Raw genomic sequence first — 24,784 nt, 5'->3', positions numbered from 1 at the left:
AGTCCTGTGGCCACTGCTGAGTTGTCCAAATTTGCTGGCATATTGAGTGCAGCACTTTCACAGCATCATCTTTCAGGATTTGAAATAGCTCAACTGGAATTCCATCACCTCCACTAGCTTTGTTCGTAGTGATGCTTTCTAAGGCCCACTTGACTTCACATTCCAGGATGTCTGGCTCTAGGTCAGTGATCACACCATCGTGATTATCTGGGTCATGAAGATCTTTTTTGTACAGTTCTTCTGCATATCTTGCTACCTCTTCTTAATATCTTCTGCTTCTGTTAGGTCCATACCATTTCTGTCCTTTATTGAGCCCATCTTTGCAAGAAATGTTCCCTTGGTATCTCTAATTTTCTTGAAGAGATCTCTAGTCTTTCCCATTCTGCTGTTTTCCTCTATTTCTTTGCTTTGATCACTGAGGAAGGTTTTCTTATCTCTCCTTGTTATTCTCTGGAACTCTGCATTCAGATGCTTATATCTTTCCTTTTCTCCTTTGCTTTTCACTTCTCTTCTTTTCACAGCTATTTGTAAGGCCTCTGCAGACAGCCATTTTGCTTTTTTGCATTTCTTTTCCATGGGGATGGTCTTGATCCCTGTCTCCTGTACAATGTCACAAACCTCCAACCATAGTTCATCAGGCACTCTATCTATCAGATCTAGTCCCTTAAATCTATTTCTCACTTCCAGTGTATAATCATAAGGAATTTGATTTAGGTCATACCTGAATGGTCAGTCTAGTGGCTTTCCCTACTTTCTTCAATTTAAGTTTAAATTTGGCAATAAGGAGTTCATGATCTGAGCCACAGTCAAATTTAGTAGGTGCCAAACTTACATCTACCAACCAATCAACCAACCAGCCTTCGAAACCAGATATCAACTGACTGAAACTTTAAGGGATTAGCAGGCTAACTTATAAACAGGAAGTACCTAAAACAACAGTAAAACTAAAAAATCAAGTGCCCCCAGAAAGAAAAGTTCTGTCTTCAGAAGGCAGTAATTACTGCATCTGAGTACATCTGCTTCACAATCCAGGAAAGTGGGAGTTTCACTCTCTATTAACCTTAACCAGAGACATTTTCATCAAAATTAATCGTGATTACTTTTTATTGCATTTCAAATGCTCTCCTTTATTTGGGGTGGTCAGGAATGCAACTAAGCAATTCCAGACCATGCTATCTTTTATGAATATGCCTATGAGGTAGTTATCAAGGCCCTTATGAAAATATTGCTATACAAAAGTTCATGGGCCAAAACAAGACATTAATTTCCATAACTAGACATGTGCTTAGAAAAGAAAAAAATTACTATATATATAGAAAAAAACAGAAACTTTGATGCTCAACACATATCAGCAGAACTGCACAAATACCCACACATATAATACATATTCTAAAAAATGCTTCTAATGTTTCATAACCTCTTATGGAAAAACTTGAATGAACTTTCTGACCAACCCAATATAAAAACAGTCAATCACTAACACTTACTTTGAGCACATCTTATGCCAAGCACAGTTCTAAATTCTTTACGTGCACTGACTCTTTAGTCCTCACAGTAACTCTGGAGTAGGTGCAATGATCATACCCATTTTACAGATGAAAAACTGAGGCTCAGGGAAATAACCTGCTAAGAACATTCAGCTGGTAAATTTGGAAGCTTGAAACCTAGGCATTCTAGCTCCAGAGTCAGTTAAGGAAGATAATAACAACACTTAATCTCTGTGTCACCATGACCAACTGGTTTGTTATGTTTTGTGCTATGCACCTCTGTACATTCTCTGATAGCTCTCCTGCTTGGTGAGCCTGCCCTACTGCTCCATCCCTTCCATGTCAAACTTAGCTCCAATCCCACTGTTCCATGAAGTCTCTCTGCCACTCCACAGGTTGTTTTTTTTTGTTTTTTGTTTTTTGCCTTCCTTTCTTAATTAGAACTCTCACTACTTGAAGACAGTCAGATCTGGATTTGTGTCCCAACTCTGCCACTTATTAGCTGAATAATTTGGGGCCTCCTCCTCCTTCTCATATATCAAATGGGATAACAGTTAATCTACCCCATACTATGGTTATAATGGATCTCTGTGATTTTATCTGCCCAGCATCCCTTCTGAGCAGAACCCTCTTTTGTGTGAGGGATATCTTGTCCTCAGTCTCAGACCATGTGACTTGGGTGAGGTTAACCCTTTTTCTCTAGACTCCAGGTAACCATATAAGTTGATCATGGCCTGGCCAATTTATTCATTCTATCTGCCTTCGGATTCCTGCCAGAACTCCTCAGAAAGAACCTTTCTCCTCCCCCTGGGGTGACTGCACTTGTACAATGTAGACTGAATGCTGGTAGCCATAGTTGGCATCACTGCGGAACAGCCTTCCTGAGAATCAAGGCAACCAAGAGTAGAGCACGCCTGTGAGTAGAACGAAGACAGATTCCTGATGCTATTGTGTGAATACCTTCATGTTATAAGATCTGGGGTCTATTCCTGGAATTTTCAGTTTACTGAGCCAACAGAGTCCCTTTTTTCTTCTTAGTTCAACTTGTTGTGTTCCTATGACTTGGAAATAAGAGTCCCAACAAACCCAGCTGACAGAACCAAAGACAGCACAATACACAGCATACTGAAAAGTTAATAAATGGGATCCACTACTGCTATTGTTCCTCTCCATTTGTTTCTTGAAGGCAGGAAAACTTGAAGTCAGTTCCATGTCTACCACTTACTAGGATGCTACTTCATACCTTTTCTGAGACTCTAGTATTACCATATATAAAATCACCAACATTACTCTAAGGCATGAATAAGAATACACGTCTGACAAGGCAATATAGTTCTGCAACTTTTAGTTATGATCTCAATTTGTAGGTTCTAATATAACATCTCATATGATTCATGGGAGACTGATTTCTCAAAAAACCCCGAGACTGATTTCTCAAAAACACTGAGGAAGCCATGGATTGAAATAAACTACTAGTCCATCCAAAGATGATCCCAGGAGGGAACAAAGGACTTGATGCTACCATCATGATACTCAAATCAGGCATCAATGTAAAGGAGTTTGATTGACATCATCAGGGCACCTCCAGAATACAGAGAAAAAAGAAACTAATATTGACTATGTAACCACCTTGTGACATGTTCTATGCAAGACATTTCCTTGTATTTCCTACTCTGGAATAATTACTTATTTCTCTTTCGGTCAATTAAAAAAGAGAATTATGAGTACATTCTGAAATTATCTAACTTCTTCAATCTCCAAGGAGGAAACCTAATATATAACTAGAGAAAGACACTAATTAATAAGCAGAATCTAACATGAACTCCGGCCAACTCGAACTTGAACTGCTCTGTTTAAAGGCACACTGGAATAAATAAAGGAACTTCAAAGCAAATGCCCTGTTTTAGCTTGAATGTTTTATTGAGCACATGGGGAGAGCTCTTTCGCCAAAAATAGGGATGGCTAATGAGGAAAAATTGGTGTTTTCAGTCGGCCAGTTGGTTTCTGAGATAGGGCCATCCATTCAGAGATAACTATATTCCACAGAAAAGACAGAATAATGATCAGAGCCTTGGAGTTTTGAACAAAACAAAACCAGTTCTGTAAAATGTCTGAAATCAGTTTGATGCATCCTCTTCCAAATACCTTCTGTGATAACACCCATACATTTCACTCCTGACACCAAAACAAGTTCAATATAATTCTAAAAGGAAGACGTTTCTGTTTCAAGCTTCTTGCCAACTCTATAACCGCAGCCCTTACCTTTTAAGGTGACGCACAGGAACCAAGAGACTGTGTGCAGATTGAGCAAGTTCCACCATAACCTGCCTTTCTTGGGCACTATTTTGCTCCGTACTCAGAAAGACCCACTGGGTTCCCTGGGAGTACATGGTTAGTGCGGGACTTAGAGCAAAGGTACGTCCACCATTTCCATGCATGCTTTCCCACAGCAAGGAGTATATTTTGGAGGGAATTGATCTCCAATTATTTAAGGGTTAAGAGGAGAAGGCTAGACTCACCTGCAAATGCTGAGAGTTGTCAGCCATGCTATCCTCTCGCCTGCGGACTTCTTCCAGTAACTGGGCATTCTTCTTTTTTTCCAACTGTTGATTGTGCTTCAGGTTGGCCACCTTCTTGTTCTGATCCTTCATATGCCTGAGAAAAGTCAGCACAGCTTGGTTAAATTCAGCCATTGGAAGATAATGTGTTATCGTAATAGAAGTGCCCAGTATAGAATATTTTGATATGTGTTCAGGAAAATTTAGGACGTCAAAACATTCCATTCATTCAACCACAAATATTTCTGGAGCACCCACTTAACACCAGGTGCCAGAATGGCAGTGAGGCTGCTGTGGTGAATGGGACAGGTATAGTCTTCACCCTCCTCATGGAGCTAGAAGTCCTGGGGGGAGACAGACAAGTACCAAGAACACACAACTTGGGTTTCCATATGTTGAAGGAAATAAATAGCGTGCTATGAGAGATGATGATGTGATTATATGTGGACAAGCAGTATGGTGGGGGAATGACTTCAGTCACTGTGGTCAGGGAAACCTCCTAAGGAAACAAGACTATGGGTGAGACTCAAAGGATCCCACCCAGGAGACACTAGTGGAGGAGCCCCTTAGGTAGAAAGAACAGCAGGTGTTATTCCCAAGGCAGGAAACAACCCAGTTACTTCAATCAACTGGAAGGGTACAGTGAAGCTAGTCCAGGCAAGGTGGGGGGACAGGGTGTAGGAAGGTACAGGGTTGGGAAAGAAGTGAGATAGGAAATGGAACTGCAAAGGTAGGTGGGACTCAGGCCACACAGAGGGCCCTGTGGTCTGTGATGGGGGCATTTACCTTCTTCTAAGTGGTTGCTGTTCTAATTACTATTATTCTTTTGGATCATGTTCCTATTTTGAAATCATAATCTATTACTTTGATTTTAAAATAATAATTACAAGGCTCCAATCAAATACACTGTCATCACGTAGCTCAAGCAGAGTAACACTTTGGCTAATCACCATGTTAAATAAAGCCTGAGTGGTTGGAATAAAAGTTCTTAATGAATCTATAGGATTTCAAAGTGAAAAATCATAAAGCAATCAAGTGAATAAAAGACTAAGGATAGAAGACAGTTTTCTTAAAAAAAAAAAAGGTGTGTATGTTGGAGGGAGTTACAGACTTCATGTGGACTATTTCACCAGCAGCGTTTAGCAAAACATTCCACAGATTTAGGCAACCATGTCGACAGCAGCTCCCATAAATCTAATCCAACACATGAGGAGACAGGAGGGCAGTACAGAGCACTCAGGAGCAGTGATTCCAGAAGAGGAGAGCCCTGGAGCAGAGTCACCTGGGGGTCCCCAGTAATCCTTCTGTGACCTCTTCCCAGCACTGCTGAGTCAGCCACTGTTACTGAGCCCTGACTCCCAACAGAAGGGTATTGAGTACCACTGCTCTTGCAAACTTATGGATGAGATGAGAATTAGATGATAAACAGCAAACATGTCCAGATGAAACAATAACCAGGTGGTAGCAAACTAAAAAAGAAACCCTTATTTCTAGTCCTTATGAAATTATATACTCCCCTACACCCTCCAATGCCAAGAAAATAAAGTTCAAGAGAATTGTTTATTAAGCTGAGAAATCTATTAGAAATCTTGCTAATAAAAATATTCTGAACACTTTGGCTCTTTACAAATATTTACAGAACCAACTGAAGCAGTGATTTAAATACTCCTGGTGGCACCTATTAAGGGGATAAAAGGTGAGGTGGAATAACCATCCTGTTACTCATTATTTGGACTGGATAATCACTGATATTTCTCAGTTTTAGTGATATAGTATTATATACCTATGAAGCTATGAACTAAGTGTACACACTAATCTACTTTTAGAAGACTGTCTTTTGGTTACTATGTAGGTGTTATTAGGTTGCTTCCTAATTGAACAAGAATATAGAGGTTCTAAAGTTCACACTAAGCCAGGGGAAGCACATTTTCTTGTTGCATAGTAAGTAAGATCAGTAACAGAATGCGATGGAGAGGTCCATAACACTAGTGAGACTGTTCAATTAGAGAACATCTTTATAACCAAATACTTCTTTTTATTACTTTAAATTCCACACTTATATAGAACTAATTGCTAAATATTTCCCCTGCAAGTACCAGGGTTAAACACAATAGATTATTATTACAAACATCATTTGCACTGTTAAAAAATTCCTACATAGTTCTTGAAGCAGTTTGAACATATTAGACCTTATCTCCTGGGATACTGCAGTGGTTTTTTCAATCCAAAAAGAAAAAAAAATTTCAAAATCCACAAATCCCTGAAAGCTTTCCTAAATTAAGAATGAGTAGCTAGGAAAAAAGAGAAACTAAAGTTTGGACTCTGTGATGGAGGCCGATCATCAAATTCTCCAAGCATTCCTTCAAATACTGACTTACTTAGGACTCCAGTGATTAGAAAGGTTGGGTTTTGAATGGCACTGCTTAGGATTTGGGCCTAATAGATCAGTGCAGAGTAAGGTGATAAAAATGACCATCCTGTCTCTGTACACGTGAACATCAAGAGATACATATACAGTATGCAAACTCCTTGACAGGAGTGCTATGATTTTCAAATGTATTTCTATGGGTAGAAGTCTTTCTTAGACTGAAAGTTTCCTTGAAAGTTAAAAGTGGAAGGAAAAATTGCTCTGCCAGAGGTAGGATTGAGATAACGAGTGGGGTGGGGTGGGAACAGGTAATCAGCACCTCATCTACTAGACACTCTCTCTTCCAGGTGCCCCTTAGGGAAGCCATAAGTTCATGAAGCACAGGTCAGAAACAGCCATTTTCAGGGTAGGAGGAGAGAGAGGGAGGCAGGTAGAGAAGTCATGAAATTAAAAAATTTGAGATCCCTTGAAGAAGAGTAAATGTACCCACAGAAGCTCACTGGAATGAATTATCATAGTGATTTTTACTACCAATAAATTTGACATTTCCAAGAATATAGATTTGGAAGTGACTTATCAGTCCTTTTACCACCTGCAAGAGTAAATTCACAGTGCATAAATCAGGCTAAACTCAGTACAGATCTCAACTGTCTCTAAATTTGAGAAGGTAGAGTCCCTGGGGGTGCAGATGACAAAGCCCTCGGGCAGTACTGCCTCAGAGGACAGTGTCAATGACACCCACTTTCCAAACTCCCACCCACTAGGCACCGTGGCATGCCAAGGCCCTGCCAGAAACTGACCTACTCCATGTTCTAGAAAAAAATGTGGTTTTTTTGGAGTGAAATTTTTCTGCAAGGAAACATCATTAAAATACATTCAAGACACAATGTTTCTTCAAAAAAGCAGTTATTGGATCCAGTGGTGAATAGAGGTTAGTGGGAGAGTACAGTAATAGGGTCAGCTTTCTGTGTTCACCTTAAATTGACCAGTTTAATAAAGCAAGTCACATCAATTTTAAAAATTAAAAAGTCAGCACTTTAAAAATTCCAATAGGTCTCAAGATCAACAATGGCTACCATATTAAGAATGAATGTCTGACATTTCTCCAAAGATAGCATATAGATAGAAGGCCAATAGGCATAAGAGAAGATGTTAAAAATGCAAACCAAACCAAACCTTATACCAGTCAGAGTGGTCATCATTAAAATGTCTACAAATAACAAAGGCTGGAGAGTATGTGGTGAAAAGGGAATCCTCTTACTCTGATAGTAGGAATGGAAATTGGTACAGTCACTATGGAAAACGTTATGAAGGTTCCTCGGAAAACTAAAATTAGAGTTGCCATTGATCCTCCAATCTCACTCCTGGGTGTATATCTGGAGAAAACTATAATTTGAAGAGACACATGCACCCTAAAGTTCACTGCCCATTTACAATAGCCAAGACCTGGAAGCAACCTAAAAATCTAAAAGTCTATATATATACACACACACACACCACACATGTCCACAAACACATACACAACAGAACACTACTCAGCCATAAACAAGAATAGAACAATGTAATCTGCATCAACAGGGGTGAACCTAGAGATTATCATACTAAGTATAGCCAGTCAGACAGAGAAAGACATTTGTTATACCCTATAATATCACTTAAACGTGGAATCTAAAATATGACACGAATGAACTGATCTATCAAACAGAAACAGACTCGCAGACATAAGGAACAGACTTATGGCTGCCACGAGGGAGGTGGGGAGGGGTGGACTGGCAGTTTGGGATTAGCGGATGCCAACTATTATATAGAGAATTGATAAACAACAAGGTCCTTTTTATAGCACAGGGAACTATATGCAATATCCCATGATAAACCATAATGGAAAAGAAAACATAAAAGGAATATATGTGTGTGTGTGTGTGTGTGTGTGTATATGTATAACTGAATAACTTTGCTATACAGCAGAAATTAATATAACATTGTGAACTAACTCTATCTCAAATAAAATACATTTTTTAAAAAAGGAATGAAAGTCAGAGAGGACAGAATCCTGCTATTCTCACTAAAATAGTCCATCAAATTAAAATAAAAGTATTCTCTAACTTGCTGTTGAGAGAGCATCATACTTTCAAAAATACTCATTTGATTGAATGAATGCTTGCATTGATGTCATTGTCACTTCTCTATGTTAATATATATCTAATTGATACAATAATAATGTTTGAATTTAGAAACCATGTGAAATACTTTCAAAAACCTTACACCTTCTCAGACACTCAAAGTAAATATTACTTTCACCAGGTGTGAGATCTCATTTATTTAAACTTTTAGGATTTTTAGTTCTCCTACCTTTAACACCAAATTTTTTCCCACTTATCAGACTTTCAGGGCTTAGCATCTCTCTTCTTTTTCATTCTTCCCAAAGGAAAGGAAACTGTTCTCTATTATGACATAGCCTAGAATATAGGCCAGGAGAAGCATATGTTCTTCTAAGAGCATGTGTATTTTTGCATATAAACTAAAAGAAAGCTTCCTTCTTTTAAAATCTCTGCAGAAACAATGTCTGTCATTTTTTAATCTACCTGCTCTCAAAATCTTTAAATTGATAACATTCATTGTTGGAGAGGATTCAGGAATCCAGCTCTGTCATATGTCACAAGAGTCATTTAAAAAGCATTTTTAGAAACCAATTTGTAAGTATACACTGAAGTGTACATACCTTTTGCCCCAGCAAACCCATTTCTAGGCAAGTGGCCTACAAAAATGCTTGCATGTGTGCACAGATACACGTGTACAACAATTTTTGTAGTTTTGTAAAAATGAAAATTTGATAAATGCCTAACTGTCCATCAGATGCTTTTGAACTGTGTGGTGATGGAGAAGACTCTTGAGAGTCCCTTGCACTGCAAGGAGATCCAATCAGTCCATCCTAAAGGAGATCAGTCCTGGGTGTTCACTGGAAGGACTGATGCTGAAGCTGAAACTTCAATACTTTGGCCACCTGATGCGAAGAACTGATTCATTGGAAAAGACCCTGATGCTGGGAAAGATTGAAGGCATGAGGAGAAGGGGACGACAGAGTATGAGATGGTTGGATGGCATCATCAACTCAAGGGACACGAGTTTGGGTGAACTCCAGGAGTTAGTGATGGACAGGGAGGCCTGGCGTGCTACAGTCCACGTGGTTGCAAAGAGTCTGGCACGACTGAGTGACTGAACTGAACTGTCCATCAGAAGGAAACTAGCTGAAGAAATCAAGTACATTCATATTATAGAATCCTAAGCTAGCTAAAGACATTCAGGCAAAACTGAAGTGTGGACATGGAAGAAATTTTCAAGACATCAGATCAGATCAGTCGCTCAGTCGTGTCCGACTCTTTGAGACCCCATGAATTGCAGCACGCCAGGCCTCCCTGTCCATCACCAACTCCCGGAGTTCACTCTGACTCATGTCCATCGAGTCAGTGATGCCATCCAGCCATCTCATCCCCTTGTCCTCTTGCCCCCAATCCCTCCCAGCATCAGAGTCTTTTCCAATGAGTCAACTCTTCGCATGAGCTGGCCAAAGTACTGGAGTTTCAGCTTTAGCATCATTCCTTCCAAAGAAATCCCAGGGCTGATCTCCTTCAGAATGGACTGGTTGGATCTCCTTGCAGTCCAAGGGACTCTCAAGAGTCTTCTCCAACACCACAGTTCAAAAGAATCAATTCTTCGATGCTCAGCCTTCTTCACGGTCCAACTCTCACATCCATACATGATCACAGGAAAAACCATAGCCTTGACTAGACGAACCTTGTTGGCAAAGTAATGTCTCTACTTTTGAATATGCTATCTAGGTTGGTCATAACTTTCCTTCCAAGGAGTAAGCGTCTTTTAATTTCATGGCTGCAGTCACCATCTGCAGTGATTCTGGAGCCCAGAAAAATAAAGTCTGACACTGTTTCCACTGTTTCCCCATCTATTTCCCATGAAGTGATGGGACCGGATGCCATGATATTGTTAACCAAAAAAAGAAAGCAGGTTGCAGAATAATACATATAGTCTGATCCTACTTATGTTAAAATATAAAAGCCTATTGGGATGTATACATGCACTCATATGGAAATAGCCTGTATATATACTCCTGGAAACTCCACAGTTATCTGTGGAGTTATCTGTAAACAACAATTATCACTGAAGAAGATAGTGAGATTGAAGAAGCGGGAGCTTTCCCATCCTACTGTATTTGTGTGCAGGTGTTTAAGTGAGGTATAAATACAGACAAGGATGGGCACAGATACTAAGTGCACAAGTCAATGATTTTTGACCAGAACCTTGCCATCCCCTAGCCTCATGTTCCTTCCTTCCCTCTGTGACAAAGTAATCTCTACTCTAACTTCTATCTACATGTATTTGTCTATTGTCGAACTTCAAAGAATCATATGGTATATGCTCTTTTGTGTCTGACTTCTCTGACTCAGTTTAGGATTTTTGATATCACTCAAAATGTTGTATGTAAGTTCCATTTTATTGCTGAATACTATTCCATTACTATGAGTATACCACATTTTATTTAGCTATTCCCTTGTTAAGTGGATATTTGGGTTCTTTCTGATTTTTTTTTTCTAAAGAATAAGATTGCAATGAACATTACTATACAAGTCCCCCCCCCCACCCCTCCATGGTCATATGTTTCCCTTTCTCTTGGATAAGTAACTAGATGCAGGTTTAACTTGAAGTGTAAAATGGTACAACCACAATGGAAGATACTTTCTGAGTTCTATGAATCTTCCAGGAGCAGCTGCAGTGCAAGGACTAGTACTATAAACTCTGGAGCCAGACTGCCTGGGTTTCCATTGGAAGTCTAGTAGTTTATAGCTATGTGGCCATTGGCAAATTTCTTAACCTCTCTGTACTTCACACATGAAATGGGAATAATTGTGTGCAACTCAGAGCAGTGTTGTACAAGTAGCTTTTTATTATTATTTTTTATTTGGAGCGTTTGTTTGGTTCATCATTATTGGTTAATGTAGGTTACTCATGGGGTAGTGTGCTCTCTGTATTTATGGTTCACTTTTATAGACCACTGGACTTCCCTGGTGGCTCAGACGGTAAAGCATCTGTCTACAATGCAGGAGACCCGGGTTCTATCCCTGGGTTGGGAAGATCCCCTGGAGAAGGAAATGGCAATCCACTTCAGGACTATTGCCTGGAAAATCCCATGGACAGAGGAGCCTGGTAGGCTGCAGTCCATGGGGTCGCAAAGAGTCAGACACGACTGAGCAACTTCACTTTCACTTTCAGAGTTATTGTGAAGAGTTGATGAATTTGCATACGCAAAATGCTTAGACAGACTACAGGATGTTCCCTCTCTCTCACACTTAGTTTACAATACGAATGTAATGGTGTCCTGTGCAATACTGTGAACACATATTTAGTGTCTTGCTCCCTCACCAGAATAGCAGGTATTCCAGATACTTCAGACAATGGACTTTGGAATGTAATATTATACCCCTTTTGTCATACATTTAGTTTCTACTTGTGATTTCCTTAATAATAAGATAAGTTACATTCCTGGAACCTTACCCTAATAGAAGAGTCGCAGGAAGGTCACGACAAGCCTGGGTAAGTGAGCTGGGATCCTGAAGTGATTGCACAAGTAGATGGGCCACACACACACACACAATGGAAACTGACGATGAGTACTGCATGCTGAATTTGCCATAATGAAAGTTTTTACCTTTTCTGAGATGATTTCATTTTTTAAAAAAGCTTGTAAATACCATTCAGTACTTCAGCATAGCTATAAATTTTAGAAAGCTGTCATAAATACTCTAAAGATATTTTTAGAGCATGCACAAATGTGCTGAATATCATGAGCATGATATTCCTTCCTTAAAAAAAAAGTATCTGGCCAGCTATGGCTACTTGAATCTTACTCTCCTCCCGACAGAAGGCAACAAGTAGGATCAAGGTTTTAGGACTTAGTTCCAGAATAAGCCAGACCTCTTGAACTTTGCATTCTGCAGCCTCCACTCAAGAGCAGCCTACCAGTTGGGCCAGGAGCATCGATGACTGCCTAGGTCCTTACCAAAACCCTCCAGCAGGATGCCCACTATCTCCTCATGCTCCCTTCTTGGCTTCCCTCCTCAGTAGATTCTCCCTCCCTTCCTTACCTGTAGTCCTTTCTCCCTTCATTCCCTGGCGGTGAATAGCCTCCCATCTCACTCTTCTCTGTTCCCACCTCTCCTGTGGTGTCTGGGGTTGCATGAAGATCCAGAGATTAGGCCACCTCAGTTAAAGCACATGATGCCAACATAACTTAGACTGACAACATTTATCATGTACTAGGACAGTCAGGCGGAGAAGGCAATGGCACCCCACTCCAGTACTCTTCCCTGGAAAATCCCATGGGCGGAGGAGCCTGGAAGGCTGCAGTCCATGGGGTCGTTAAGAGTCGGACACAACTGAGCGACTTCATTTTCCCTTTTCACTTTCATGCATTGGAGAAGGAAATGGCAACCCACTCCAGTGTTCTTGCCTGGAGAATCCCAGGGACGGGGGAGCCTGGTGGGCTGCCGTCTATGGGGTCGCACAGAGTTGGACACAATTGAAGCGACTTAGCAGCAGTAGCAGTAGCAGGACAGTCAGGTATACCATGAACGTGATAATATTCCTAAAGAAAGAAGGGTTAAAGGCAAGCAGGTGTTCAGATTTGAAAACTTGAGAAGTGGAGCTTCCCAGAGACAATGAGAGTCCTAACTTTTCACCTTAGAGTATCTGACTCCACCAGCAAAATTCTCCTTGGAGGAGAAGATTTTATATGTCTATTCCTCATTCAGTCTAAAGAAATGGGTGAATCATTTGAGACAAAGCAGGTCAAGAAACAAGATAGTAAGATGCCCAAGACCAGTGACTTAGCTGCCAGATTGGTTGTATTCTCATCTCAGAGGCGACACTTAGAAAGTGCGTGACTCTGGGCAAGTTATCTCATGGTGGGTGGGAGGCATTAAATGATTTCATAAGCCTAATGTTCCTACAACAGTCCCTTGAACACAGTGGATAATTTATAAATGCTAGCCTGAACCCTCTGACCCAAATAACACTCTTCTAAAGTGTGTATCTATTTCCCTCACCTCGTTTGCCAACAAGAGCCAAGAAAACCTAGAGAAAAGGTTACAGAGCAGAAAATGGTCACAATTAGCAAGAGAAGGGTTTGTTTTTCTATAGATATTTCATGTAGGAGAGATTTCAAAGGGATGACTTCTTTCAACTGTTCTCCTTTATTCTAGCCCTGCAGAATCTCCTCACCCAAAGTATCAAAGGAGCACTACCTTAAGTATGAATGGAGCCCAATGACTGACAGCCTAAGCTCAAGACAAGAGATGACGGGGGCCTGTTAGAGAAGACCCCAGGGATAGAGAGCAGAGAGAGGCAACCCTCATTGATACCTCCTTGCCCTCCTCTAGATGTACTCGGTAGGACTGTCATCAGAGGAAACTCAAACAGAAAAGGCAAGGCCTTTTTCTCACCTGCTTCAGAAGTCAATGTTCAATCCATGGGCATCTATTAATAAGGCACTCTTTCATCAAGCAGACTAAACAATACCATTGTAAGGGTCACATGATTACCTAAGAAGCTTGGCTCTTTCTATCGGCTCTTGCTACTAAATAAATTTCTTATCACTTGGTCTCCCAGGTAGGTATGGTGACCCAGAGGGCATGGGCTGGTCGTGCAGTTCTGAGAATGAGAATTCTTCTACAAAGAAGAATTCAATCTCATATAATGAATATCAGTTTATTGTCAATGAAATGAAACTCGGATAAAGTAAAAAAGAAATAAAATAAAAGTGGACCAATGGATGTAACAGAGCATTACCTGGTAAAAACACAGTGACAACCTAGAGTTCTCATTCCTATAGTCATTCTTGAAGTTAAACTGAAAGTCTAAAAGCTTGAGTCCAAAATAAATAAGCCTTGTTTCTCTTTCTTAATTTATATTCAATAGATACTTCAAAAAAAAAAAAAAAAACAACTACACAGTTCACAGCAGGCTGATGGCTTGTTCTCATTTATGTTGCTTAGAAAAGCTTTCTAAAGACTAAAAATAGGGATCAGCAAACTTTTTTCCATAAAAGGCTATATATATAGTCAATAACTTATGCTTTGGGGGCTATGCAACCTTTGTAAACAGTATTCAACTGTGTCACAATTTTGTCATTGTAGCATGAAATCAGTCACAGATAACATGTACCCAAATGGGTGTGACTGTACATGAATAAAACTTTATTTATAAGAACAGGTGGCAGGGCTGAATTTGGCCCATGAGCCACAGGTTGCTGAAGCCAGGTAATGACAATCACAGCAGCAAATCCTCACAGCCCATGATGTGCTCTAGGCACTTTACATACACTAGCTCACTTAATCCTCACAACCCTATTAATCAAAAGTCCTTTGATTATTCTTACAGCTGAAAGTTACAGAATAACTGGGCAGCAGAGGCAGAATTCTGAATCATTCTGGCCCAGAGGCTACCCCCAGCCCCTTACTATCTGTGCCGTGCCAACCAGCTGTGCAGAATGTCGCAGAACTCCTTCACACCACTGTCTCACTTTCTCTTCTCTCAAGCAGCCCCATTAAACTCTAGGGAGGAGAAACAGACATGCTCAGGATACAATCGCTGTTCCATAGTTCAGCTACTTTAAGGCACACCACTCCAAACTTCACAGGATGCCGGGAAGCAACTTGGTTGACTGTTAGAGAACTAGATACATATGAGGTAATTACCCAAGAATATTAGCTTTCAGCCAGGGGAGCTCTGGAATGGAAGGTGGGAGCTTAACAGCTTTAGACTTCATGGGGGCAGTGATAGTTACTGAAATAAAGACCCAGCTAGGAAGCTGAACAAAAAACCAACAAGGACACCATGCAATTTCCCATTAATTTCCGGTCTCTGGACCCGTTAACCTCAATGTGACCATTTTGGAACAAATGATTAGCTTTTATGCATGAGTCTACCTCCACAAGTAGAAATGTTTAGTGTATTTCATATCCTGGGACTTCACTGCCTCATAATGAGCTTGGCTCTTCCTCCCATACAAACAGACTTAAATCGAGATTAAGAGTTGGGAGATGATAAAATAAGCAAAGACGAAAGTAGAAGTTCAACAAAAATGGAAAGTAAGAGAAACACAAAGGACCAAGGACAACCGCAGATAACAGGTAACAGACCACAGGACAGAACTTCTGGGGCCACAGGTGAAAAACCAAGAAAGGACCCAGACCTAAGATTAAAACTCCTGCCTTGTTCCCTCCAATTTTCTCCTTGCACATCATTTAGTTCTTTTCAAATTAAAAAACAAAAAAGGAATCTGAATACTTTAGAAACAAAACGTTTGTATAATTGCCACAATTCCACAGAGCATTGTTTTTTATAAAAGCCTCCAACTCCACCATTAGACATACGAACATTAGGGCCAATTTGGTAGGGTGTCAGTTGTATTTACAGTTTGGGGTAATATAAAAACATATGGAAACTGTGAAAATTGACCCCCAGGGGGCTAATGTCTGAGGAAACCAACATTCCACAGTCTGGCCAGAGGTTGGGGGCGATTTGCCCAGACAATATACAGCCAACCTATGAACACAGGGGCACTTCGTGTATGCAAGACCTATTTTTATTGCATTCAACCTGGAATTGGCCTGTAGAAGCCCAGACATAAAACAGAGTGAAGGCATAAGAAGATAAAAATCTTTTATGCTGATTTTCCAAACTAGAGTACAGGAATAATGTGTTAGAGTTTATATTACTTCCTATCAGAAATCAATGTTAAAATATCGCTAAATAATAAAACTGCCCTCTGTTACCAGATGTGCCAGGTACTGTGCACTATAAAAATATAATTTCAGTAAAAACAACATCCTTTTACAGATAAAGAAAAGGAGGCTTAGAGAGGTTAAGTACTGACCCAATATAATATAGTTAATAAGCAGAGGATCCATAATCTGAGCCATCATTTCTATGATGCCTAAGCTCATGGTCTCATCTAGTATGCTATATTACTGTACATTATTATGAGAGCTTTGCCACAAAAGTAAATGGGTCATTCTGGCTAGATCTATATATATATATCTGTATCTATATCTATATATACATATAGATATATATCTCAATACATATATCTATTTAGAGAGATACAATCCTTTTTTTTCTTTTCCCTAACAGGAGGCAAAGCACCAGCCTCAATAAGTAAGTTATACTCTCTTTAAGATCTGGACCATCTGAGGCACGGCTTATCAGAACTTCCCAAAGATAGTTTAGACTAACACCAAATCAGTTTTCCCCTGCTGCCTAACAAATTACCACAAATTTAGCAGCCTAAAACAAACACTTATTTATTATCTCACAGCTTCTGTGAGTCAGAAGTTCAGGCAAAGCCTGGCTGGTCCCTGTGCTCCTGGTTTTACCAGGCTGAAATCAAGATGTTAGCCAGACTGCATTTCTCATTTGTAGGCTTAAATGGAGAAGACCGTACTTCCAGCCTCATTCAGGTTATTGGAAAAATTCCTTTCTTTGCAGCTGTAGAATGAGGTTCCCAGCTCCTCATTGGCTGCAGGCTGGAGCTGGAGGCTGTCTGCCATCTACATGGCTGTCATCGTCCCTTGCCATGTGGCACTCTGCGCAGGCAGTTCACATGGCTGTGTGGTTCTCTGAGGCCAGCAGGAGAATCTCTCTCCAATCTGCTAAGGAAGAGTCTTACAACAGGAGTGATATCCCATCCTCTCTGCCATATAACATACTTATTCAAAGAAGCGGCATCCATTACTTTTGCCATATTGTTTAGCTACATATAGGTCACAGGTCCTGCCCACACTCAAGTGGAGGGGGTTATTCAAGAGTGTGAAAACTAGGGGTCAGAGATCATGGGGACCATACCAGAATTCTTTCTACCTTATGTGCTACCCAGCAGAATTTTTTCCAGTTATGGAACTGTTCTGTTCTGTCCAATACAGTAGCCACTTGTCATGTGTGGCTGCTGAATAGCCAAAGTGCAGCTACTACAACTACAAAATTGACTTTTCAAGATTATTTAATCTTAGTTAATTTAAATGTAAATAGTTACATGTGGCTAGTAACTACCATATTGGACAGCAGATATCTGGACATTAACCAACATTCAAATTGCATGCTAATTTTTTTTTTTTTTTAACTTTTTAAACCTTTGTTTCGGAGAAGGCAATGGCACCCGACTCCAGTACTCTTGCCTGGAAAATCCATGGACAGAGGAGCCTGGTAGGTTGCAATCCATGGGGTTGCTAAGACTCAGACACAACTGAGCGACTTCACTTTCACTTTTCTCTTTCATGCATTGGAGAAGGAAATGGCAACCCACTCCAGTGTTCTTGCCTGGAGAATCCCAGGGACGGCGGAGCCTGGTGGGCTGCTGTCTATGGGGTCACACAGAGTCGGACACGACTGAAGTGATTTAGCATAGCAAACCTTTGTTTGTGCTAATCTTTTGAATGGTTTCCCAATCTTTTTATTGCCAATTTCAGATATTTCTTGGGGACTACTTACTTCAGTATCTACCCAACAGACTTATTTTTTCCATTTCCCAAACTTCTTCCAAAACATTTTCACCAATGTAACCTAAGGCATTTGAAAGGCCTAACTTATGGCCAATAAGTGGTTATGGAAATTTATGCATCCTTATACTTTCCCAAGTGTTTATCCCCATGATAACTCTCTGAAAAATAAATGCATGGTCTTTCCACTCTTCTCATAACTCAAACCTCTTGTAACTCTTAGTCTAATGTCAACGATTAAAACAGAATCAGTGGTGAGTGGTGGACAAAGTGAAAATCAATGAAGGATATCCAAATGGCAGAATTATCATCAAAGAGGGTGCAAGCCACTTCCCTCCAAATGTATGAGAAGACAGAACAAACCACTTCCCACACAACTGCCTCAACACAATTAACCACTTCCAAAATGCATCACTGTAATGCCACCTATTTCAGTTTTACTTGGTGATGTTTTTCTTCACTCGGAGATTTACAGAGAGTGTTCTGGCAGCACTAACTCTGGAAGATGTTAATAACTGTTAACAAAACAGAAACAGGAAACAAGAAAAGAAAGGCTAGGCTTCAATAAGCCTTGATGACATAAATAGGTATGAACTAGCTTCTTACGCTGCAGGACTTTTCAGAGCCTTTACTATTATAAAAAAAGTGCACTGTGAATACAAGTAATAAGATTTGATAGACAGAGTGCCTGAAGAACTATGGACAAGGTTCATACAGGAGGCAGTGATCAAGACAATACTAAAGAAAAAGAAATGCAAAAAGGTGAAATGGTTGTCTGAGGAGGCCTTACAAATAGCTGAGAAAAGAAGAGAAGCAAAAGGCAAAGGTGAAAAGGAAAGATATGCCCATCGGAATGCATAGGACCAACGAATAGCAAGGAGACATAAGAAAGACTTCCTCAGTGATCAATGCAAAGAAATAGAGGAAAACAACAGAATAGAAAAGACTAGAGATCTCTTCAAGAAAATTAGAGATACCAAGGGAACATTTCATGCAAAGATGGGCACAATAAAGGACAGAAATGGTATGGACTTAACAGAAGCAGAAGATATTAAGAGAAGTGGCAAGAATACACAGAAAAACTATACAAAAAAGATCTTTATGATCCAGATAGCCACGATGGTATGATCACGCACCTAGAGCCAGACATCCTGGAGTCCAAAGTCAAGTGAGCCTTAGGAAGCATCACTATGAATAAAGCCAGTAGAGGTGATGGAATTCCAGCTGAACTATTTCAAATTCTAAAAGATGATGCTGTGAAAGTGCTGCACTCAATATGCCAGCAAATTTGGAAAACTCAGCAGTGGCCACAGGACTGGAAAAGGTCAGTTTTCATTCCAATCCCAAAGAAAGGTGATGCCAAAGAATGTTCAAACTACCGCATAATTGGACTCATCTCACACGCTAGCAAAGTAATGCTCAAATTTCTCCAAGCCAGGCTTCAACAATACATGAATCATGAACTTCCAGATGTTCAAGCTGGATTTAGAAAAGGCAGAGGAACCAGAGATTAAATTGCCAACATCCACTGGATCATCGAAAAAGCAAGAGACTTCCAGAAAAACATCTATTTCTGCTTTATTGACTATGCCAAAGCCTTTGACTGTGTGGATCACAGCAAACTGTGGAAAATTCTGAAAGAGATGGGAATACCAGACCACCTTTCCTGCCTCCTGAGAAATCTGTATGCAGATCAAGAAGCAACAGTTAGAACTGGAAATGGAGCAACAGACTGGTTCCAAATTGGGAAAGGAGTGCATCAAGGCTATATACTAACAATCTGCTTATTTAACTTATATGCAGAGTACATCATGAGAAATGCTGGACTGGATGAAGCACAAGCTGGAATCAAGATTGCAGGAAAAATATCAATAACCTCAGATACACAGATGACACCACCTTTATGGCAGGAAGAAAGAACTGAAGAGCCTCTTGATGAAAGTGAGAGAGGAGAGTGAAAAAGCTGGTTTAACCCAGAGGGATGGTATGGGGAGGGAGGAGGGAGGAGGGTTCAGGATGGGGAGCACATGTATACCTGTGATGGATTCATTTTGATATTTGGCAAAACTAATACAATTATGTAAAGTTTAAAAATAAAAAAAATAAGAGAAGAAAAAATAAATAAATAAAATCAACATTCAAAAAATGAAGATCATGGCATTCAGTCCTATTACTTATGACAAACAGATGGGGAAACAATGGAAACAGTGACAGACTTTATTTTCTTGGGCTCCAAAATCACTGCAGATGGTAAAGATGCTTGCTCCTTGGAAGAAAAGCTATGACTAGCCTCAGTTCAGTTCAGTCGCTCAGTCGTGTCCGACTCTTTACGACCCCATGGACTGCAGCATGCCAGGCTTCCCTGTCCAACACCAATTCCCATAGCTTACTCAATCATGTCCATGGCGTCAGTGATGCCATCCAACCATCTCATCCTCTGTCATCCCCTGCTCCTCCCACATTCGATCTTTCCCAGCATCAGGGTCTTTTGAAATGAGTCAGCTCTTCACATCAGGTGGCCAAATATTGGAGTTTCAGCTTTAGCATCAGTCCTCAATGAATATTCAGGACTGATTTCCTTTAGGATGGACTGGTTGGATCTCCTTGCAGTCCAAAGGACTCTCGAGAATCTTCTCCAACATCACAGTTCAAAAGCATCAGTCTTTCAGCGCTCAGTCCTCTTTATAGCGCAACTCTCATATCCATGCATGACTACTGAAAAAAAACATACCTTTGACTAGACGGACCTTTGTTGGCAAAGTAATGTCTCTGCTTTTTAATATGTTGTCTACATTGGTCATAGCTTTTCTTCCATGAAGCAAGCATCTGTTAATTTCATGGCTGCAGTCACCATCTACAGTGATTTGGGAGTCCAAAAAAATTAAGTTTCTTAATGTTTCCATTGTTTCCCCATTTATTTGCCATGAAGTGATGGGACCAGATACCATGATCTTTGTTTTCTGAATGTTGAGATTCAAGTCAGCTTTTTTTCACAGTCGTCTTTAACTTTCATCAAGAGGCTCTTCAATTCCTTTTTGCTTTCTGTCGTAAGGGTGGTGTCATCTGCATATTTGAGGGTATTGATATTTCTCCCAGAAATCTTTATTCCAGCTTTTGCTTCATCCAGCCTGGCATTTCGCATGATGTACTCTGCACATAAGTTAAATAAGCAAGATGAAAATATACAGCCTTGATGTACTCCTTTCCCAATTTGGAACCAGTCTGTTGCTCCATGTCCAGTTCTAACTTTTGCTTCTTGACCTACATACAGATTTCTCAGTAGGCAGGAAAGGTGGTCTGGTATTCCCATCTCTTTCAGAATTTTCCAGTTTGCTGTGATCCACACAGTCAAAGGCTTTGGCATAGTCAATAAAGCAGAAATAGATGTTTTTCTGGAAGTCTCTTGCTTTTTCGATGATCCAGTGGGTGTTGGCAATTTAATCTCTGGTTCCTCTGCCTTTTCTAAATCCAGCTTGAACATCTGGAAGTTCATGGTTCATGTACTGTTGAAGCCTGGCTTGGAGAAATTTGAGCATTACTTTGCTAGCGTGTGAGATGAGTCCAATTATGCGGTAGTTTGAACATTCTTTGGCATCACCTTTCTTTGGGATTGGAATGAAAACTGACCTTTTCCAGTCCTGTGGCCACTGCTGAGTTTTCCAAATTTGCTGGCATATTGAGTGCAGCACTTTCACAGCATCATCTTTTAGGATTTGAAATAGCTCAGCTGGAACTCTACCACCTCTACTAGCCTAGAAAGCATATTAAAAAGCAGAGACTTTATTTTGCCAATAAAGGTCCGTCTGGTCAAAGCTATAGTTTTTCCAGTAGTCATGTATGGATGTGAGAGCTGGACTATAAAGAAAGCTGAGCGCTAAAGTATTGATGCTTTTGAACTATGGTGTTGGAGAAGACTCTTGAGTCCTTGGACTGCAAGGAGCTCAAACCAGTTAATCCTAAAGGAAATCAGTCCTGGATATTCATTGGAAGGACTGACACTGAAGCTGAAACTCTAATACTTTGGCCACCTGATGCGAAGAAGTGACTCCTTGGGAAAGACCCTGACATTGGGAAAGATTGAAAGAGGGAGCAGAAGGGGACAACACAGGGTGAGATGGTTGGACTGCATCACCAACTCGATGGACATGTGTTTGAGCAAGCTCCAGGAGTTGGTCATGGGTAGGAGTGCCTCGAATGCTGCAGTCCATGGGGCTGTAAAGAGTTGGACGTGAGTGAACGACTGAACTGAACTGTGAATCTCCAAAAAGGAGTGGAGGGATTGGGGGCAGGAGGAGAAGGGGATGACAGAGGATGAGATGGCTGGATGGCATCACTGACTCAATGGACATGAGTCTGAGTGAACTCCGGGAGTTGGTGATAGACAGGGAGGCCTGGCGTACTGCGATTCATGGGGTCGCAAAGAGTCGGACATGACTGAGTGACTGAACTGAACTGAACTGAACTGAGGATGTTCATTAGACTTATTTGATGCAACTCCTTTTCCCCCAAGATCTTAATGCTGAGTTATTGCTCTGAGGTACACAATCTGAGTACACAATCTGAGAAATAATAATGTTAACCAGAGTTTCCCAAGCTTCAGTCATTAGTGTATCATCTCACTGATTTTTGTTACTTACTATGTAATATTTCTCTTTAAATGTTTTTCACTTACATACCTTTTAGCCTTAGATTCATTCTAAGCAAGTATTAGTAGATTCATTTGTTTGACCTGCAAGCTATGGATGTTCAGTGAGAAGAGGCATAGCTAACAAAATACATAAATTTTCTTCTGTATTATAAGCATCCTAATTTTTAAACATGCAATTTAAAAAACAAAGATACTGATACTGCATTAAAGAACACGTGGAACAGGAACCATGTCTTCGTCTTCCCCGTATGGCAGGGGAAATTACTGAAATTATTGCTCAGAGCAGTTCAATGACTTGCACACACTCACTCATGTCTAAGACCTTCAGTGTCATTGGGGATTGACAGCTGAGATAAAAGCAGTTAGGTCTGGTTGCCACTAAGCTGGTCCCCAGGTTTCCTCAGTTAGGGCTTCTTGAAATGTCTCCATGTTGAGTACTAAGGTAAGGCACCCTCCACTGTACTTCAGCATCTTCATATTCCCCGGGAGGTGTAGATGGTTGACCTTCACTTTCCCCTTAAGAAACTGTAGCCCCAACCAACCTGGAGATTCTGCTTGAAAGCAGAACAACACCTTTCTTTTGCTTTACAAAAGCAGTACCAACAGGCCATCCAGGCTGAATCAGGAGGGCCCTGGCTTAGCTCCAGTAGCTTCATCTAGTGACAAATCCAAAGTGACAGAGGGACAGAATGACTTGGCACCTGACTGCATGGGTTCAAAATGCAGATGAACCATTTCTTCACTGAAGGACCTACAACAGGGGAATTACTTGTTTCCTTATCACAGAATAGCATATGAATAGTAAAACTACACTCAAAGGAAAAATAAGAGTGAGATAAGGCATGGAGAATGCCTGGTACACAGTAAGGGATCTATAAACACCTTATAGTAATTTTAATGATTAGGAAAATAATAACAGCAGTAAAAGTGGCTTAGATTCTCCATACATCTAGGCTGGCTTACTTATAGGAACAGACACCTTTGCTCAGTGACGCCTGTTAAAGGATACTGTGTTCTGGACAAAGCTCCTGGAAAGAAGGCCCACATACCCTCAACACCATGCCCTGGGACTTCACACCATGAAGATGGAACCTATCTGAAGTCCTGGGTTATCTCAGTTTTACTGTTAAAAGTTCAGACCTCAAGAGGTTTGAAGGCTTCTGGAGGTGGCATTTTGATCATAAATCTGCTTTTGCCCTATTGGTTGTGTGCCTCAAGTCTGGGGTTTAAGTTGCTTTAAAAGCAATAAAGATATGAATATGTGGCATTTCTTGACCCCCTGAGTTTATGGAGCAGGACTTGGCTCTGTTATGTAAGTTAGGACCACTCCCAGCCACTTCATAGTATATGTTTGGACAGATTTCATCCCATCTATCCTTCCAGTGAATCAATGCACTCCTGTTCTCTCAATTGCCACTGTGAAAGGTCTTCTACTTGATCATGATTACTCAAATCAAGACAATCAGAGAATACCAAGAGCCAGCCTAGACTTCTCTCTGCTACAGGAAGTTTCCTGAAACACAGTGACCTCTTAGACCTCCTCCAGAGCCTACCTGCAGATCACAGGATCTTCAACCTTCCCTCTAATGCTTTCCCTTCCCTGATCCCGTCTATTTCTTTTAGAGATCCAATCCTCCATACTAGAGTTGTCATAGGATCTTTACTAGGAGGGATGTAGGAAGATCCTGAGCACCTAGTTTTTCATCTCCTTTCTAGTTTCCATTTGGACAGCAATGCTTCTGGAGCTCCACGAGGCAGAATGGCCAAACTTTTAGGAATATTTTTTCCATCTAAAGTGAAAGTGATCATAAGGCAGTTCTATTTCCAGTTTTTTAAGGAATCTCCACACTGTTCTCCATAGTGGCTGTACTAGTTTGCATTCCCACCAACAGTGTAAGAGGGTTCCCTTTTCTCCACACCCTCTCCAGCATTTATTATTTGTAGACTTTTGGATCGCAGCCATTCTGACTGGTATGAAATGGTACCTCATAGTGGTTTTGATTTGCATTTCTCTGATAGTGAGTGATGTTGAGCATCTTTTCATGTGTTTGTTAGCCATCTGTATGTCTTCTTTGGAGAAATGTCTGTTTAGTTCTTTGGCCCATTTTTTGACTGGGTCATTTATTTTTCTGGAGTTGAGCTGTAGGAGTTGCTTGTAT

General features: G+C 40.5%; 1 protein-coding gene across 1 annotated transcript in view; it reads right to left on the bottom strand.

Annotated features, from left to right (window-relative positions):
• The window catches only part of ERC2 (ELKS/RAB6-interacting/CAST family member 2), an 882,456-nt gene that overhangs the window by 346,258 nt on the left and 511,414 nt on the right, over positions 1–24,784 (bottom strand). The window contains exon 12 of the mRNA XM_010851669.1: positions 4,007–4,142. Within this exon, the coding sequence (XP_010849971.1) occupies positions 4,007–4,142 (136 nt within the window). The remainder of the gene's footprint in view (positions 1–4,006; positions 4,143–24,784) is intronic.

The sequence above is a fragment of the Bison bison genome, unplaced genomic scaffold (assembly GCF_000754665.1).
Source record: "Bison bison bison isolate TAMUID 2011002044 unplaced genomic scaffold, Bison_UMD1.0 scf7180017864304, whole genome shotgun sequence".
Classification (NCBI taxonomy): Eukaryota; Metazoa; Chordata; class Mammalia; order Artiodactyla; family Bovidae; genus Bison; species Bison bison.
This window is presented reverse-complemented; position numbering and strand designations above follow the sequence as displayed.